The sequence below is a fragment of the Hemiscyllium ocellatum genome, chromosome 45, assembly GCF_020745735.1.
Source record: "Hemiscyllium ocellatum isolate sHemOce1 chromosome 45, sHemOce1.pat.X.cur, whole genome shotgun sequence".
Classification (NCBI taxonomy): domain Eukaryota; kingdom Metazoa; phylum Chordata; class Chondrichthyes; order Orectolobiformes; family Hemiscylliidae; genus Hemiscyllium; species Hemiscyllium ocellatum.
In genome coordinates, this window is record NC_083445.1 from 28,221,104 (window position 1) to 28,241,333 (window position 20,230).

Here is a 20,230-nt window from a genome sequence, read left to right on the forward strand (position 1 = left end):
GCAGAAAGAACCACGTGGATACAAGCCAGCCATTGGAGGCGTTTAGCTGGGCCTGAGGAGACATCGGACGGCACCGGAATCAATTAAGTGCAAGTAGTGATTAAAGCCTCATGTGAATATGAGGCTGCCCCAACTCACACCTTTAGCAAGCGCCCTGGTAGGACTATTCATAAGGGCAGGTGCATTGCGTGGACCCCACCCTAGCATGGCTTTGACAAGTGTGACGTGTGAACATGGGATGTGTATAGGGCACACCAGAGCAAGTGACGATACCACCACAAAGCTGTGTTTTGGGCAGGGGGTGTCTGAGGAAAGGCCTGGTGTTTCCTAAACATTTTCTGATGTGTAGCTATTCTGGCTCTGTATTTCTTTGTTGTTGTTGCTGTAGTTGTCCTTGCTGCCATAAAATGATAAAAAGGAAGGCAATGTAATGGAAAATTATCCATTTACTGTGAAATTAATTATCCATTTACTGTGAAATTTCAAGAGAATGCTTTTCTTCAAATCAATGCTGTACTGATCTTTGTAAACGATGCTTTGATGAAAGTCTGCAGTTAGCTTATCTCTGTTTGAATTCTGTAAGCATTCAACTCGACTTTGCGATAGTCGAACTCAGCGAAAGCAGAATAACTGTTATGTCTAGGACCTGGGAATGAGAGGATAACAACTTGAGTTTCCCCAGTCTCTGTCCTTGAGAGTTTGATAGGAACTCTATAAGGCAGGCTTCTGTGTAATGTTTCGGTACTCTTTGCATTGAGGCATCTGACTTAGTGTAATGAGTCAAAATCCAGCAGGATTTTTAATAAAGACCCTTTCTTTGCTCTTGTAATAATTGAGTCAAGTCGATTTAATGTCTATGACAGCAATATCCTCGTAAATCTTCAAAGTGGACCACAACCAATGGATATTTATCCTCCCACTCCAAGTTCCTCTGCAGCCCAGATGAGATATGCTGAACCAAGCAGCAGGCAGACAATTGGAATTAGCTGAGTGCTCAGCATGGACCAGTTTGGGCCAAAAGGCCTATTTCTAAGCTGTATTACTCTATGATTCTATGATAAGAATTTCTTCCCTCAGGGAGTTGTGAACCTGTGGAATTGTCTCCCACAGGAAGTTGGATACACACTGCTATAGGATCATCTCCTGAATGCAATCGATGATTGCCTGTCACTCACTGCCCCTTATGGTATCACATTTGCTACTCAATGTTTCACTTCATTAAAGTGTTTGGAGATCAGAGATAGGCTGAAACCTCCATTTTGTTTGCTATGGTGAGTTTATTGGAGACAGCCCAATGAGATTTCCCTTCTATCTTCCCAAATGTTCTTTATTAACTAATGACCTTTTACTTTGGGATGTCCCTCACATCCAATGCTAGTGTTACCTTATCACACGCCACTCCAGCCACTCAACAGCTACGTCCCAGAAGATGAGCACCCCTTTGTGCCAGGTCCATTGTTAAAAGCTCCCTATGTACCTTGATAAGCAGTGTCAGTCTGGAACTGCTCTGCACAATTCCTGGCATTTGCTGTGGCCATGGTGGACAGGTGGAAATAGGTGCCCCACTTTGTGGGTAGGACCTGAAGGCCCTAACAGACAGAGGACCTCCCCCTCCCCTCGGATCTGCAGTGGAGGCCATGAACCCAGAACATCACATTCTGATCTGAGGCTATCATCCAGGTTTAGTGCATAAATAGTGAGAAAGATCCAGTTCGAGGGGAGGAAGGTTATGTCCTTTTCTATTCTGCCAGCATAAATGCCAACACCTTCCCTCCAATGCCTTCTGTTGCACCCACCTCCCACCAGGGCTCATGTTCTCCCACTTTCACTGTTTCCTGTAACATCTTCCCTCACTCGGTTATCCAACCCAACCCCTGACACCACTAACACTACATGCCTTCCGCACTGCCCATATACCTCCCACCTACAACAGCAGCAGCTGAGCTGCCCACTTTCATCCTCCTTAATGCCCTCTCCCCCTTCTCATCCCACGAGAGGTCCAGCCCACACTCGGGGCAGAAAGCCTCAGGACCAGGATTTGCCTTATGCCCCTTTTGTGAAGGTTCCTGACTCTAACCCCCCTGAGTGACTGACTGAGTGTATCCAAGCCTCTGGAATGGCATTCCAGTGACTTCTCATAACTGAAACCAGTTGACAATTAATACAAACACCCTGCCTTTGTGTCTGTACGAAATGACATGACAAGATAGCAGTAATATGAGGAGGTTGACTTGCTCGCTAAGTTGGTAGGTTTGGCCTTGACAGGATAGCTGTGGAAGGGTTGGTGATTTCCCCTTGTGGGAGAATCTAGGACCAGAGGTACATTATGTTAGATTAAAGGAATACCCATTTAAGAACAAGATAGGGAGTAATTTTTCTCCTGGACGGTTATGACTCTCAGACGGCTGTTAACTACATTCAAGGCTGTGATATGCAGCTTTTTAATCAGGGAAATCAAGAGTTATGGGGAAAATGCAGGAAAGTGGAGTTGAGGGTTATCAGATTCGTGATGATTGAATGATAGAGCAGACTCGGTGAACTGAATCATCTACTTCTGTTCCTCCATCTTGTGGTCCTACAACATCTCTGGAGTGAGACCTGTTGAGGAAAGAAAAGTAATCCCCACACGGGCACATGCTGCTATCAGTGATTCCTTCTACCTTCTCAATATCAGGTGAAAGCAACTAGAGTTCAGTCAGACAAGCTGCAGAATCAGGAAATATTGCAATAGAATGAGCATGTCACTGGGGTGCTCCCATTACTGATACAGACATCACCTCCTCCAAATGTCAGCCCAATTCCCTCTCTGACTGGTGAGTGATCCTCATGACATGGCATTAAGATTCATAGCAGAAGCGGCAATGCAAAGTCTAGAACAAACAGCCCTATCAACCATCAAACCAAAAATGTGGGTCCGCTATGTAGATGACACCTTTGTCATCACAAAATGAAACAAGACATTTAACATCATCAACAACACCCTTACAGGCATAAAGTTCACCAGGGATGAAGAAACCGACAACAAACTCACATTCCTGAACGTCACAGTCGAAAGAACAGGCAATGGAGAACTCCAAACCTGCGTATACAGAAAACCGACAAACACTGACCAAATACTTAACTACACCAGCAACCATCCCAACACACACAAATGAAGCTGTATCAGAACACTATTCCAACGAGCCACCTCACACTGCAGCACAGACGAACTTCAGAAAACAGAGGAGAACTACCTATATAATGTATTCAAGAAGGACGGATACTCAAAAAATACAGTCCGCAGATTCCTCAAGAACAAACCACTACAAGCAGACCAGACACACCAGAAACCCTAACCGCCTTACCATACATCAAAGAAGTTTCAGAAATGACAGCCAGACTACTACGACTCCTCTGAATCCTAGTAGCACACAAACCCACCAACACTCTCAAACAAAAATTAACAAACTTAAAAGACCCAGTACAACCCATAGACAAAACCAACATCATCTACAAAATTCCATGCAAGGACTGCCACAAACTCTACGTAGGAAAAACAGGAAGAAAGTTAGCCACCAGGATACACGAACTTCAGCTAACCACAAAAAGACACGACCATCTCTCCCTCGTAGCCCTACACACGGAGGAGAAAAAAAACACCATTTCGACTGGGACAACACATCAACCCTAGGACAGGTTAAACAAAGACATGCCAGAGAATTCCTAGAGGCCTGGCACTCCAACCACCACGCCATAAACAAACACATAGATCTAGATACCATCTATCAACCCCTCAGAAAACAAACAGGAAATGACATCACCACAAACCCCAGGAACCCTGTCCAGGACAAACATATAAATAGAAAGCATGAGACAGCAGCTTCGCTCCACTTGGAAGTCGCCACTGATGATGTTATCTAGTCAGGTAATAAAACGTCTGGATATCAAACCTACAGCTCAACGAGCAAACCTACACCCTAAATTAAGAACTGTCCTGTCCTGATCTTGACAATGTTGAGTTCTCTGGGATTTTTCATCAAGAGGATTTGGTGTGTGAAATGGTGGTGAAATTGGGAAGACAACGCCATACCAACAATTTCCATGGGGAATGTTAGGCTGTGGGTGCACTACTATCTCCTGCTATTAAAGCAATGTTTAGGAAGACTTCACAGTTTGAGATCAGGTCATAAGGCTTTATGATGCTGAGCAGTGGAAGCAGCAATTGAGGGGCTCAGTCCATCTCACCGAGATCTCTCAATAAATACTCAGTATTCTGTAACTGGGCAGATGGTAGTGATGTCCTTGTTAAGATAAAAGTCACTTGGTATTTATGGTCAGCTCAGGTCACAAACACTTTCAAATGTAACGGTATCCAACCCCACCACTGACCCCAGACCGACAATTCAAAGCCAACAATGTCACTGGCCTGAAATGCCCTGCCAACAACTCATCATACCCTTGAACATCTCCCTGTTACACAGCCCTGCTGGGCCCCATTCGACTGTGTCATCCCTTTCACCATCAAACAGGTGAAACAGACATTTTCCCTCAGCTTACAGAATGGACAAAATTCAAAATCTATCAGGATAATATTTATATGGTTGACATTAGAACAGAAACTTATTGACACAACATTTTCACATAAACCCGAGTACATCCTGGTGGAATGACAAAGTCTTATTCTTCCTTTACCGAAGATGCATCATTGGTACAGTTCATGTTGCTTCAGAAAATTAACAGTTGAGCTGCTCCCATTGTTGAGATCCTCTGAGATGATGTGCTCTGGGTTTGGATTCTGTGAGGGCTTTGTCAATGACTGCTTTCCCCTGCAGGGGATATACTTCCCCATGAGGAGACAAAGCAGCAAGTGGGCTACTGACTGAGGTGAGGCAATGGATGAGGTGCAGTGCTTTGAGTGGAGTCCAAATCTCCTTCCGCCATTATCACCCAGGCTCATTTCACTGCTACATTACATTTGTCAATTGACATTGGAGTATTCATACAGCACTAACCCTAACCTTACCATGACACAGTTTAAAATGTCACAACACTTACAGAGTATCACTGCAGTGATAAGCGTCACCACGGACAGCAGGATGGAGATACCCAGGAAAATGTAGATAACGAGAGATGACCATTTTCCTTGGACAGATTGAACACCTCCATGATCTGTAAAGTGTAAGAGAAGGTCATCACTGAAAGGATCAGAGGAGCCCACTTTGTGAACATGAGTGCAAACCCTTTCTCGTTTGTGCTGGAGTAGAGATAGCACAGCAGGTTAGGCAGCATCCAAGGAACAGGAAATTCGACATTTCGGGCCAGAGCCCTTCATCAGGAATTCCTGATGAAGGGCTCTGGCCCAAAACGTCAAATTTCCTGTTCCTTGGATGCTGCCTAACCTGCTGTGCTTTAACCAGCAACACTTTTCAGCTCTGATCTCCAGCATCTGCAGACCTCACTTTTTACTGGAGTAGAGATATTAAATCAACTGTCTCACTCTGATGAAATAATGTAAAATGATTCATGGAGAATGTACTGTAATTCACTAAACTGCCAGATAAATTCACACTTTGGGATAAGTGCACAATTCCAACAGGGATCCTGTGGAGTAACATACATTTCTCCCAAGTACTTACTGTAATAAATTACATGCAACTTCATGTCTTACTGAGCCTTTTCAGAGGTAAGGATCAGTCACACTGTTCCAGTTTGAATTCTCATGCAGACCGGAGGAGACATGGTTCATTAATGTGCCATTCATTTCTCCATGCAAACACTTCTTACATTTTTCTCTGGAGAACATCATTAAAGTGTTTCCCTGTTTGCTGTCTTTGTCCAACTTCCTGCTTGTCTCCCCTGAATTTCTTGACAGAAGAATTTGTTTTCCACTTTTCCAAGATAGTGCTAGCACAGTGTCCCTCCCTTTCCTTGGCTTCAGCTCATTTGGGCCCTGGGTATCAATAGGTGCTAGTCCTCCCTCTCTGATCCTCTTAGAGGTGATGACAATGTCAGTATCTGGGTCCATCACAATGAGTGCCACATTGTTTGATCCTGTTCGTGTATCAGCAGGTTTATTTTCCAATGGGTTTCCCCATCGGTACCCAAATATGCAACAATTCTTCAGAATCTGAAAACTGTAAACCATCATGTTTGTGTAAATGCTATACTCAAGGGAGTTGGGGAAATGGAATAGACACATTTGGAAAAATGCAATTTAAGCTGACCATGTAAAGTTTGTGTGATGTGTTGTGAAAGAGAATGTGAGGAATTTGAATTAAGCAGGAACATCAGGATTACCTTCCGATCTTGGCAATGATCATTATCTCAGTGACAGCTGGCCAAATGGTTTCTGTGTGCACATGCAGAATATTTGTTCTCAATTGTTAGTTATCCATTCCAGACAAAACACTAAAGCATGGCTTTTGTACTCTTCAAGCATGATGGATTCTTTCCTTTAATATGTTGAACATAACTGATTGTTTAACTTTATTTTCTCTCTTGCTTATTATTTGTACAGATCTTCTTAATAATAATCTGCTCCAGAACCTAGGCACCAGGTTAATATCCTTCTGAGTTAACTCATTGACTTGTTATGATGCCATCAGCGATTTGTGAACGTAAGATTAAAGAGCACAGAGTATCCTGACACTTTTCAAGATTTAGATTTAGATTTAATAGTTCTTCATTCAAAAATACAGTTTCCCACACTTCGACTAAACATCGCTTGAACATTTTCTGTGAAATAGTCACTTTTTTCAATTGGTCTTGCAGCATATCATATTCCACCTCCCCATTTTTGTGTTGTTTGCCAGTCCCTTAACCATGCTATTACATTCGAGCCCAATATGTTGAGATGTCAAAGTAATAGATGGAGTGTTTATCCTGGAAGGGTCCCCAGTGCAGACAGCCTTCCACGAACAAAACAATTGCTCCTCTAACCTTGGCTCCTGCTGTTCAGCCAACTTTGACCTAACAAACCTCTCAGAATTTCTGCAGAATCTCTATTTTTCCGCTCCTCCCCAGAAAAACAAAAGGATTTTTTTTTGCTGAGTAGTGAAAGCTGATCCTGGTTTTACTGCTCTGGTGGTAGCCTACTCACCACTATATCTTTGGTATTGTACTGTTACCATGGCCTGAGATTACAGTGTTAGTCCTGACTCTAATTCCATATTTCAGCCAGGGATTCAGCAAACCCAGTACCATCTGACTTATTCAGGGATGTGTGATGAATCCACGATCTATAATCTACTTCTCATTTCCATGTGACCAAGATATGAATTATTAACACACACAGAATTTGAATGAAGTCTGCATTTCTTTCTGTCGAGTCCTGTCCTAAAACTGTCGAACATTATGTTCTGACATCTTCATGTGAATTTATGATCTATTTTCTTGTTCCTGTAATGCATGTGAAATAATTGTGCAGTTGTACTTGTCACATAAGTTACCTGAACATAATGTCAGCTGATGTTAAAAAGACAGGAACACATTTAAGTACATTTATCTTACATTAGTGAAGGCAAGAAAAAAATCTCTGCTCTGTTCCCTGTTTCAAAATTCATCTCTCTCTCTACATATTTTACCCTGATGAGTCGTAATGCCGAAGTGGTAAAGAGCATAATTCTTTTCAACACAAATTATATTAAACATCAATAGCTCAAGATGTTAGATGGTGTCAATTTGTAATCAATTACTCTGTCGCAGAACAAAGCTCCATTTGTTTGGGTACTGCCTTCGCCTGCACAGAGTGTGTTTAATAAACTACACCATAATTGACAGTGGTTAGTATTGCTGCCTCACAATGCCAGGTACCCGGGTTCGATTCTAGCCTCAGCTGATTGTCTGTGTGGAGTTTGCACATTTTTGCCATGTCTGTGTGGGTTTCCTCTGGGTGCTCCAGTTTCCTCCCACAATCCAAAGATGTACTTGTTAGATGAATTGGCCATGCTAAATTGTCATAGTGGTCAGGGATATGTAGGCTAGGTGCATTAGTTGGGAGCAAATATAAAATAATAGGGTGGGGGAATAGGTTTGAGTGGGATACACTTCGGAGGGTCGGTGTGGATTTGTTGAGCCAAAGGGCCTGTTTCCTCACTGTAGGGATTCTACAATTCTCTGAATATGTTCCTTCGTGATTTTGGCTGAATAAGTCACTTTGATGTATTTTTTAAAAATCTAACTGTTAGTTTAGAGCATGATTTCAAATTCTGGTGTCATTCCAAGTGTGGTCAGCATTTCAGATAGAAAATGAATAACACAGTCAATGACAGAAGTGTTGTCCATTTTAAGGATGTTGTGCTTGAGAAACACTGGGATAACCTTCTATCCAGTGAAATCAGTCAGAAACAAACAATGGAAATGATGCCATTGGTATAACACCGAGTGAAACCTCACTTTGTATTGGAAAGAAATCATTAATCAGACTTCTCAATCAGTGTACAGAGCGTGAACACAAACTGTAATAGTGGGATTAATCATTCAGACATTCATGATGTGTGTGACAGTCGAAATCAGCTGCAAAACAATGCGTCTCATTCAGGCACCTACAGTCGTGGGTTAAAAAAAATCATGGGAATGCCTGACAGGCCAATACACAGAGATTGTCAGACTGGTATCAGTATTAGCTTCCCAGCAATTATGTATAAATTTCATTGTAAACAAGCATATTGAGTGTGAATGTTACAGCATCAGATTTCAATCACTAGAAACAGGTTTTTCAACAGTGTACCGTATATACTCGTGTAAAAGTCAAACGTTTTGGACTATTTTTAAAACGTTAATCATTTTAATGGTGTCATTATCTGAATAAAAGTGTGAGATATTAGCTACATATATCTTTAATTTGTGGGGTTGACTAATACCCGGTACTAGTTTTGAGGGGCTGAAATTCATGCTGCAGATCGAGATACCGTATTATTAGCAGAAGTCGATTTGATCACACAACTAATCCCAGATAAAGAAGAAAAACACAATGAATTATGGCAAAGGGAATTACCGGGTAACCAAGAGAACCAAGAATGAATTATGAGGAGGATAGTTTATTTGAACATTCCAGGATGAAAATTTAACATGTCAAAGATTCAGTGAAACCTTGCAAAATCCCACTGTTCAACAACGTCATGGTCTGGTATAGTGGCGCACTTAAAGTGAAACCTTTATTGAATTCTGGATGCATCAATGTCTTGAACTTTCCTGCCAAATTCTCCCATTTACTCTCTATGTTAAGAATCTCAGCAAAATTAATAAACTTGTCAAATACTTAAAGATATATGTAACTAATATATCTCACTTTTATTCAGATGTTATTGCACCATTAAAATGATGAATTTTTTTAACAATATTACTTTTGGATGGACAGTGAACAAAGTGCGTTAAGTACTGACAGACTCAGTACGGTCTGAATGAATGAATGAATCAAAATGTGCTCTCGTAAACCAAAGGAGAGTTATGAATGAATGAATAAATTCATTAATTAATAGAGACATAATATAGTAACAAAGAGTGATGAGTGCAATTGCTGGTATGAATGGATGAATGCTATTTCCTTTAAGTGAATTAATTAGAACATGCAGTTTCCTTTGTAAGAGGTTTATGATGTGATATAGTGGGGTCAACTTTTACACAAGATATATGGAAAATACAAGATTTTTTGGCCAAAACTAAGGGAAACTCTTTTACATGAGATCAACGTTTACACATGTATATACAGTAATTAAAGTGGCCACGACAGTGTTCCAGAAACGGGATCAACAGCTTGGCTCGAAAATCAAACATTATGATATTCTGATCATTTGTTCAGGATTATAGAAACATAACAGGAACAGTGAATCAGCCAGAAGGGAAAAAGCAGCATTCAGTTTAATGAAGAGAGGGGTGATATCCCAGAGAAGTAGTGAAATATACAATCTACCTCCCAAGTGAGGTCAGAAGTGGGAATGCTCACTGATAATAGCACAATGTTCAGCACCATTCATGATTCCAGACACTGAAGCCGTCCTTGTTTAAATTCAACAAGTTCATCCAGGCTTGGACTGACAAGTGATAAGTGACATTCACGTCACAAAAAGACCAGGCAATGACCATCTCCAGGCAGAAAACAGCCTACATATTATCCTCTGCCATTCAATAATGCTCCCATCAAAGAATCCCCCTCGATCAGCATCCTGGATTTTACCATTTACCATAAACTGAGCTGGACTCACCATATCAATGCAATGATTACAAGAACAGGTCTGGGCCGGAAATATTGTGCTGAGTAATCTACCTCCTGACTCCCCAAAGCCTGTCCACCATCTACAATGCAGCAGTGTGATGGAACACTCCCACTTGCCTGAATTGGTGCAGTCCCAACAACACTCAAGAAGCTTGACCCCCTCCAGGACAAAACAACTTGCTGGATTTGCACCACATCCACAAACTTTCAGCCACTCCACCCACCAAAGCTCAACAGCAGGACTGTGCACTATTTGACAGAATTGTACTCCAGGACAATCTGTAACCTCATGGCCTGCATATCCCCCATTCAATCATTAACACTAAGTCAGGGGTTCAATGGAGAGTGCAGGAGGGTATGCCATGAGTATCACCAGGTATACCTGAAGTTGAGGGGAAGCCACCAAACAGGATTACTTGCACACCAAACAGCATAAGCAGCGAGTGATAGACAGAATGATGTGATCCTATGACCAACGGATCAGATTGAAGCTCTGTAGTCCTCCTATATCCAGTCAGGAATAGTGGTGAATGATTAGATAATTAACGGAGGAGGAGGCTCCACACGTATCCCCATCCTCAATGATGGAAGAGTCCAGCACATCAGTGTAAAAGATAAGGCTGTAGGTCTCATAGCAATCATCAGCCAGAAATGCGAGTGGATGATCCATGGTCTCTAACAGATACCAGATTTCAGCCAATTCAATTCACTCCATGTGATATCAAGAAACAGTTGAAGACAGTGGATAGTGCAACAGCAAGGGTCCCTGATAACATCCTGGCAATAGTACTGACGACTTGTGCTCCAGAACGTGCCGCTCTCCTAGCCAAGCTGATCCAGTAGAGTTACAACACTGGCATCTACCTGACAATGCGGAAAATTGCCCAAGCAGCATCTGCTCAGCAATAACTTGCTCAGTGATGCCCAGTTTGGGTTCTCCCAAAGTCACTCAGCTCCTGACCCCATTCTAGCCTGGGTTCAAAAATGAACAAAAGAGCTGAATTCCAGAGGGGAGGGCAGGGGAGAGAGAGACAGCCCTTGACATTAAGTCTGAATTAAACCAAGTGTGGCATCAAGGAGCCCTAGCAAAACTAAAATCAATGGGTATCAGGGGGCAATACCCAAGACCCACCAGTGAAAAAAAAATAGTGCGTGTGCCAATGCCCTGAATAGTATCCTTGTCCATGCCAGTAGGTACCGTTGGTACATGGTGAATGTGCTGTTGGAAGAGTATCATTGCAAAATGATTACAATTGGCCAATGTATGGTATATAACTGATATCAAAAGAAGTCATGTGGAGCAAGCGGAGGATGCTATTCCTATGAAATAAATAAGATCACTGATGGTGATGGGCTGATCTTCGCTGCTACCATGGGCTACTGTCACTTCCAGACTACCTCGAGGTTACTAGTTGCATCTGGTAATGGTTACTGTGAAGGAAAGACTAGTGCCAGCGCTGAAATCTCAAGACTATTGTCTGTAAAGTGACAGCACTGCTGATGGTGTAGCATCAATGAATATTATTCATTTGTGGATGTACAACTCAGATTTGAGGACAAATTTATCCATAAAAAATGCAAAGTACAATTATTGTTGGAGGAACAGGAACAGAGAGAGTGGGAGGCCAACTGGTGATGGAGAAACACATTCAGGTTTTGTTGAAATATGAGGAAGCAATAATTCCAGGGAAGAACCATTATCTCAAATGGTGATGGCCATGTTAGGTTATTAACACAGGATTATTAATCCAGGAAGCGGGATAATGTTCAAGGGATCCATGTTCAAATCCAAGTCTTGGCAGATGATAAAAATCTGGAATTAAGATTCTAATGCCAGTTAACAGGTAAACAAAAACTCATCTAGTTAATTAATGTCATTGTCCTTCCCTGGTCTCGTCTGTATATGACTCTAGATGTGGTTGACTCTCAACTGCTCTCTGGGATGAGCAATAAATACTGGTCTGACCAATACATACTGGTCTGGTCAATAAATACTGGCCTGACCAATTAATACTGATCTGGCCAGCCAAGTCCATGTCCTGTGAGTGAATACTTTAATACAGTGAATACTCTGTATTGGGTCTTTTAAGTTCATGAGCTGCTGTTTTAGTGTGTTGGTGGGTTTGTGGGCCACTATGATGCCAAAAGGTCTGGGTAGTCTGGCAGTCATTTCTGAGATGTCTTTGATGTTGGGGGGAGTGGCGAGGGTTTCTGAGTACACTTTGTCTGCTTGTTTGGGTTTATTGCTGAGAAATCGACAGACAGTGTTCATTGGGCACCCATTCCTTTTAACAGGAAAACAACTTATACAGACCAACTACTGAACTACAGAAGCAATGATCCCAACACCCACAAACAAAGTTGCATTAGAACATTATTTCAATGAGCCACCACACACTGTAGGACAGGGAACTATGAAGAGCAAAGGAAAATCACCTCTACAGCGTATTCAAACAGAGGCATCACCAACCCAAGAAAACCTAAACACATAAAGAGAAAGCGGGGTATAACACCAGTGCTTCACCAGAGGCTCACTGATGATGTTACCGAGTATGGTGAGGAAACGTCTGAAAGCGAGCAAACTTACATCCAAACAATGGAAAATTGCTGTCGCCAATATCAGGCAAAAAACTGGGTAAAAACAAGGACTGCAGATGCTGGAAACCAGAGTCTAAATTAGGGTGGTGTTGGAAAAGCACAGCAGGTCAGGCAGCATCGGAGGAGCAGGAAAATTGATGTTTTGGGCAAAGGCCCTTCATCAGGAATAGGGGCAGGAAGCCTTAAGGGTGGAGAGATAAATGAGAGGAGGGTGGGGGTGGGGAGAAAATAGCATAGACTACAATCAGTGAATGGGGGTGGGGATGGAGGTGATAAGTCAGAGAGGAGGGTGGGGGAAGGTAGCAAAGCCGTCAGTAATGTGGCTGAAATGTTATTTCTATGTTAACTGTAAATGTCAATTACAACAGACACCTTTGTGCAAGTTTAGAGACTACTGGAACTGCCCAGGATTCAGTCCCTTCTAGAGTTGGGGCCATGTAGCAGCATTACCAAAAGATAAAGCCCCACTGTCCTTAATCACAAGCACAGGTCGGAATAAGTGCAACAGAAGCTGGCCATCTCTGTTGTGAATGTGGAGCAGGAACTGTAAGGAGAGCTTTGCCCTTCGGTTGTGTATTTGCAATGGTGAAACTAGATCTGGATGACGCATGTGGGCAGGACATGATCTGCAGGATTTGGATTATTCCACACAGTCAGGGCAAGAGGTAGGAACATTCATGGAAACAGATCTGCTTTGGCCAGTCCTTTGGATTCGAAATCTACAAAACTTGCTGATTGTACATGCTTTATTTATAAAGGACATTAAAAAAGTTATAATTCTCTTGAAAAGTGACTTCTTAGTCAGAAAGCAAACCATTTAAAAAAACACAGAAGCTACCTGGGGTAGATTTGTGAAAAGAGTGGAACTAACAGGAATTCAAACTAAACTAATTAATTCCTGGGAGGATTGTTTGAATTAGAAATAAGGTCCCCTTCCCATAGCTCCGACATGCACCAAAATGGGACAGCTAGCAATCCTAACAATGAAAGCTGCTTGCTCCCCGATTCTCACAGCTCTCAGTATCCCCAGTGAAGCACTGTCATCTGTTTGTTAGTCATTCGTGTTCCCAATATCCTTCCTCCTCCCATCTAACTGACAGTTATAACAATGTCCTCAGGATCAGTATGATGAAGCTGCTCATGACATTTATATTCATAAATTCTCCAACTCCCTTCAATCAGACAGCAATGCTGCTATTGTAATCACCTTTGAAGGGAGTACACAAGTGTTTCCATGGATTTCTGGATCACTCTGAGAGTGTCTGTATTAGACTGAGAGGAACGGTATCTTATATTGATCATTCTCCATGCGATAGCCCAATATTAGTTGCAGTTGCTCATGTAACTGGAGAAATACTGCTCAACAGCTGCCCTTAAATAGACATCAATCTGTTGCTAAAATGTGGTTTATCTCATCTCTCATTCTTGCAGCCAACGTGGTGACAATTCCAAGTCTCTCCGGAAGACACTGTGGTATTTCCAACTATATGTCCGTCCACGTGGTAGCCATGACAACAGCAGATCTGCTGGTTCTAGTCATCAGTGCAATGGGGTACTGCACCTTCAGTTCCCATGTCCCAATTTCCTTCCTGTCCCAGTCTCCTGTGTGGAGGTTCCTTTCATACCTGACTATTGTCAATTTGGACTGATGGGATCAGTTCCCAGTTTCCTTCCCATGTGACTGTTTCAATGCTGTCTGTGACTATCAATATCAGCAAGAAATGCAGGAGTGCTCACAACATCACTGTCCTTGGTCAGTTTCTGTTGGTACTTCAACCCCAGTAAATCATTCACAGGGTGCCCTGGGGATGTCGGTCAAATGCAGGGCTTTTCTCCTCAGCTCCAGGGACAGTGTTCATCTGGTTTCTCAGCATCTGGCTCCTTTGGCTTCCTTTCCTATTGACCCTCGTGTTGAATTCTTGAACTGTCTGGTCTATTCCCCTGGCAAACAAAACCCACAGAGCACACCCAGGCTACAGAGACTGTCTCAGTCATCCACAGATTGAGAACCGGAGGAAATCAATCATGTTGATGTTGCAGTGGATCGGGTCCGTTCATATTGTTGTGGTTGACAGGGCAGTGAGCTTTGTGTCTACCAGAGGATCACACCCCGCTTCTCCAGAGCCGATGGACACATTGCTTTTTGAGTAGAGGCTTTGCTAAAGTTTCTGAGTCATGTACAGAACCCATGAATTTAAGTAGCCCCCCCCCCCACTCCTCAACCCCATGTAAATTTAGAAAGGAACTGAAAAATATGAAATCCCTCTGGACACCAGCGCTGAGACTGTTTGGGAAATTCAACTAAAATGAGATTTGTTCACAACTGAAGCTCGGTTCCAATTCAACAGAAGAGCTGAGATGTTTGGAAATCAGGATCAAAGCCTGAGATTTTTGGAAAGGTTCAGGGGGTCTGGCAGCATCAGTGGGGGAGAAGTCCGAGTTTGCCAACTCTGGTTTGGCTTCCAATTTCCATTTGCTTTCCATCACTGGGGTTCTTTCTTTGTGGTGGTCTCAGGAATCTCAATTCATTACTTTGGGCAGAGTTAGTTTATTTTGTGAATAACGTTTCTTGTCTGCTCTGGTTTCATAGCACCTCATGCTGCATTCATTTTTCCATGACTTGGAGATGCCGGTGTTGGACTGGGGTGGACAAAGTTAAAAATCCCAAAACACCAGCTTAGAGTCCAACAGGTTTATTTGGAAGACTAGCTTTCAGAGCACTGGTCCGTCATCAGGTGGTTGTGGAGGTTAAGATGATGATCACAGAATTTATAGCCAAAGGGATCCAGTGTCATGGAGGTGTGATACTGTAAACAATCCCAGATTAAAACTTTCACCTTTTATAATGGAATATGCTGGTTTCTGTTCGACATGTAAATCCCAGAACTTCCCTCAAATTACATTCTCAAGTTAGCCCAATGTTTGAAACAATAGGAGTGAAGCGCACACTTATCAGTTTATGGGGTGAATTTGTTTTTTCAGAATTACATTTTATTTTGCTCAAAAACTGTATGAATCCATGTAAAACTCTGTACAACTATAAGGAGGGTTTGTCATTCTGACATAGCATTGGGCCACGGACAGATTTCACACCTATTGGTTGAAAAACTCAACTAATTTGAGAATGTAATTTGGGGGAAGTTCTGGGATTTACATCTCGAACAGAAACCAGCATATCCCATGATAAAAGGTGAGAGTTTGAATCTGGGATTGTTTACAGTATCACACCTCCATGACACCGAACTCCTTTGGCGATAAATTCTGTGAGCATGATCTTCACCTCCACAACCACCTGATGAAGGAGTGTCGCTCCGAAAGCTAGTGCTTCCAAATAAACCTGTTGGACTCTAACCTGGTGTTCTGGGATTTTTAGTTTCATTTTTACAGTGAGACCATAGGATAGGCCATTCGGCTCATCAGGTCTGCTCAACTTTTCACTGAGATAATCTGGTCATCTTCTCTATTGTCCTGATAAATACTGCGGCCTGAGAGAGAGAATACAAACAGACTGACTTCAGCCGTGCTATTGAACACGTGGGGTGATGGAGGATTGCAGATTCAGGAGATCTTCCAAACCACATTCATGCATCAATCCATTCACACTCCGAGCCTTATGACCATTGATTATTTCGAAGGTGCCCAAGATGTTTGTGAATATTGAAGGAGTGGGTTTGAGTAAGAGCCTCATTTCCAAACAGAACGGTCCTCCTGCACCACGGTGAGTGTCTCAGAAATTCGAGAGTAATTGATCTGAGGTTCTTTTCCTTCAATATGATTTCATGTGTTGGAATCCCTTACTGTCCTTAGAGCTGATGGAGGTGCTTCTTGAGCTGATCTTGCTGGGTTTTAATGCCCTGCATTTGGCTGTCCCACACTCTAAAAGTAACCCAGGGGCTGGAAATAATTAGCAGCGTTGATTATGCATAGCAAATATTTAGAAATGAAAATTGCAGTGTGACTTATTGTACTGCAATCAGAATGGTGATGAACTGTGGAATAAGGTGCAGTTATTCCCAGAGAAAGACAATGCGTCCTGACGGCCGCCAATCCAATCGGAAAGAAATCCTGGAACTGTTCTGGTATTACAATAAACCAAAGTGTAATGACCATATACAACACATTCTGCTTGCATCTTATTGGCTAATCCAAATGGTCAGTGTAGTTGGAGGAAAGGAGAGTGCAGCTGATGTGACAGTGGGCTGCACCATCATGTGATTTAAAGAAAGATTGACCCACACTGTGTCCGGTTCAGGGCGTGTGTTAACACTGATGGTGTTTGTACCTGATGTGCAATACTGTCTCAGTGTGAAATGCTGGAACACATTCTGCAGTCACCATCTCTGACACTCAGTACCCTTTTGTTTACCAGATGGAAGCAAAGAATGGGTGTGTTTCTCATGTGGGACATGGCAAAGATATCAGGGAGAGATCATCAGGTGGTCTTGGATTGCGGTGGTTCTGATCTCTGAAGTTTGCATCACATTTAGCTCACTTGCAGTCATTGCTTAGACTTTTGAGTACAGGACTTGGGAGGTCATGTTGAGGTTAATCTAAGTTGTACAGGGAATAAAGACCATTTCTCAATCAGACACTTCCCTCCTCGTCAATTCTTCAATGTTTCACTATCTCCTCCTCAACGTCTTCACTTCAAGATCTTCCACAAAGATTTCAGAGTGAGTCAATAACTCCATCAGTTAAAGGGATTCTCACACTATTTTTCTGACCAATTGATTCATTATTCACACCATTGGTGAGGCCTTGTCTGGAGCACTGAGTCCACTTCTGGTTGCTCAGTTATGGAAAAGTTGTTATTAAACTGGAGAGGATTCAGAAAAGATTTCCCAGGATTTCCCAATCTAAAAATAGATTGAAAAGGATGGGACTATTTTCACTGGAGCAGAGGAGGTTAAGGGGTGACCTTATAGAAGTTTATAAAATCATGATGGGTATAGAATGGCAGGTGTCTTTTCCTGAGGCCTGAGGTTATAACACTTCGAGATTAAAGGGGATTATTTTTTAAAGTGTGAGGAAAAATAGTTTAAAAAACGTAAGGGGCAAATTCCTTACACAGAGAGTGGTTCGTTTGTGACATTAACTTCCAGAGAAAGTGATGGATATGGGTACAGTTATAATGTTTAAAAGACATTTGGATAAGTGCATGAACAAGGAATGTTTGGAGGGATATGGGCCAGTAGCGGCCAAGTGGGACTAGTTTAGTTTGGGATTATGTTTGACATGGACTGGTTGGACTGAGGGGTCTGCAGTTTCCATGCTGTCTGCCTCCATGTGAAATCAGAACTGTCAATGTGACCAATTAGTATATTGAAGTGCTGTCGATGTTACACTTTATAGTAAAAGAGATTGAACTATTTGGCTTTTTATTCTCACGATGTGTTCCCATGAAGTACTCGGGGAACAGAGATCCCTCTGAAACAAACCTATACTGGAGAAACCTTCACAGAGATCATGAGATATCTGTCCCCCCAAAAAAATCAATTCCAACAGATCATCCATCCTGTTTACCACATCATCACAGACACCCCTTTGTGTCTTCCCGACACCCCCCCCCCCCCCCCGCCCTCCCCCGCTCCTTTACATAAAACTGTCAATGCTGGAATGTTTTAACATTAGACCTAATGGTCATGCACTTGCTGAGGTCACACATAAATGTATGGGTCATACAAAACCCACACATATCATCAGTTATTGTGTCATCTGCATCGTTAAAAAAATCAAAGACACATTTCTCAATCAGACACCTCCCTCCTCGTCAATTCTTCCATGGTTCACTATCCCCTCCCCACATCTTTGCCTCATGGATTTCAGTGTGAGTCAATAACACCATCAGTTAAAGGGATGGTCACACTGCTTTTCTAACCAATTGATTTATTTCATTGTTTGTTCACAACACAAACAGTTAAAAGGGATGGTCATGGAAGAGTGTCTGACCATATTATGTTACCTCACTGATCAGCTCTAAAATCCATTAATTCTGAAGAAGTGGAATTTCTTCACAACTCTTTGTCTCAAACAATGAGAAATATTTACATTGTTGTTCATTGATCTGAAGGTGAGTTACTTCCAGTTAATTAACAAAGATTGAGTAACCTGTACAATAATGACTAGATTATGAATGTTTACCTGACTTTAGGTTTTGCTGTTTCCTGTCTTGTTTCACTTGATCATAATTCACATTGGTGTAAATGTTGTCTAGCTCCATGTTCTCACTCAGAGGATCTTCACGCCTTTAGCAACAACTAGAAAAAAACGATGTTTTTCTCAGTTTTAGTTCCTACTTTTCTTGTGAAAACCACATTCATAGATTGTGTCTGGATTAACTTGCAACAGTTTTCTCTACCATCACTGATGCAATTGAATTTGCTTAATGTGCTTAAAAGTAAAATACCACTTCTGTAATCAGATGCTAAGAATGTAATTGGACTTTCTTTATAGCTTAATTTTCCTGTACCTACCTTTTCACAAAATTGTGTCCAACTGGGCAAGGGCAGCAGAAATTTGGGAACACGACAACTTCAAAGTTCCTCACCAAGCCTGTTACCAACCATCCTGTTACGTCACGGGGTAAACCCTCCTGCTTCGTATAAACCAGCAACACAGAAGTGATTCATCCCATGCAGTGTTCTGTGAAAATTTGAGAGGACAAGAACTATTTAAAGTATATATTAACAATTTTATTTCTTAACGTATAACAGAGAATAATTAACTAGCACCTGTTCACAACTCCTTCCTCTAACCTATCCTTTATTCTCCCTTATATAATACTCAGACAATAAACACCTGACTAAGATTTTCCAAAAATTCAAGTTCTCAAAACCTGCCAGCTGTTGAATCTTCTTTTTAAATCTTCCAATCTTCTGGCACCTCACCTGTGACTATCGATGATACAAATGTCGCAGCAAGAGACCCAGCAATCACTTCTCTAGCTTCCCACAGAGTTCTCGGGTACACCTGATCAGGTCCTGGGGATTTATCCACCTTTAACCATTTCAAGACATCCAGCACTTCCTCCTCTGTAATATGGACATTTTGCAAGATGTCACCATCTATTTGCCTACAATCTACATCTTCCATATCCTTTTCCACAGTAAATACTAATGCAAAATACTCGTTTAGTATCTTCCCCATTTTCTGTGGCTCCACACAAAGGCTGCCTTGCTGATCTTTGAGGGGCCCTATTCTCTCCCTAGTTACCCATTTTGTCCTTAATATATTTGTAAAAACCCTTTGGATTCTCCTTAATTCTATTTGCCAAAACTGTCTCATGTTCTGTTTTTGTCCTCCTGATTTCCCTCTTAAGTTACTTCCTTTATATTATTCTAAGGATTCACTCAATGTATAGCTGACATGTGCTTCCTTTTTTTTCTTAACCAAACCCTCAATTTCTTTAGTCATCCAGCATTCCGTTTACCTACCAGCCTT

General features: G+C 42.0%; 1 protein-coding gene across 2 annotated transcripts in view; it reads right to left on the bottom strand.

The window, feature by feature from the left end:
• Window positions 1–19,334, bottom strand: part of LOC132835985 (CD209 antigen-like protein C) — a 60,470-nt gene extending 41,136 nt beyond the window's left edge. For both annotated transcript variants that reach the window (XM_060855162.1, XM_060855161.1), the window contains exons 1-3: window positions 19,264–19,334; window positions 18,932–19,047; window positions 5,035–5,148 (exon numbers count right to left, since the gene is read on the bottom strand). In XM_060855162.1, the coding sequence (XP_060711145.1) occupies window positions 5,035–5,148; window positions 18,932–19,010 (193 nt within the window). In that variant the 5' untranslated portion in view covers window positions 19,011–19,047; window positions 19,264–19,334. The remainder of the gene's footprint in view (window positions 1–5,034; window positions 5,149–18,931; window positions 19,048–19,263) is intronic.
• Between the last annotated feature and the right edge of the window lie 896 nt (window positions 19,335–20,230).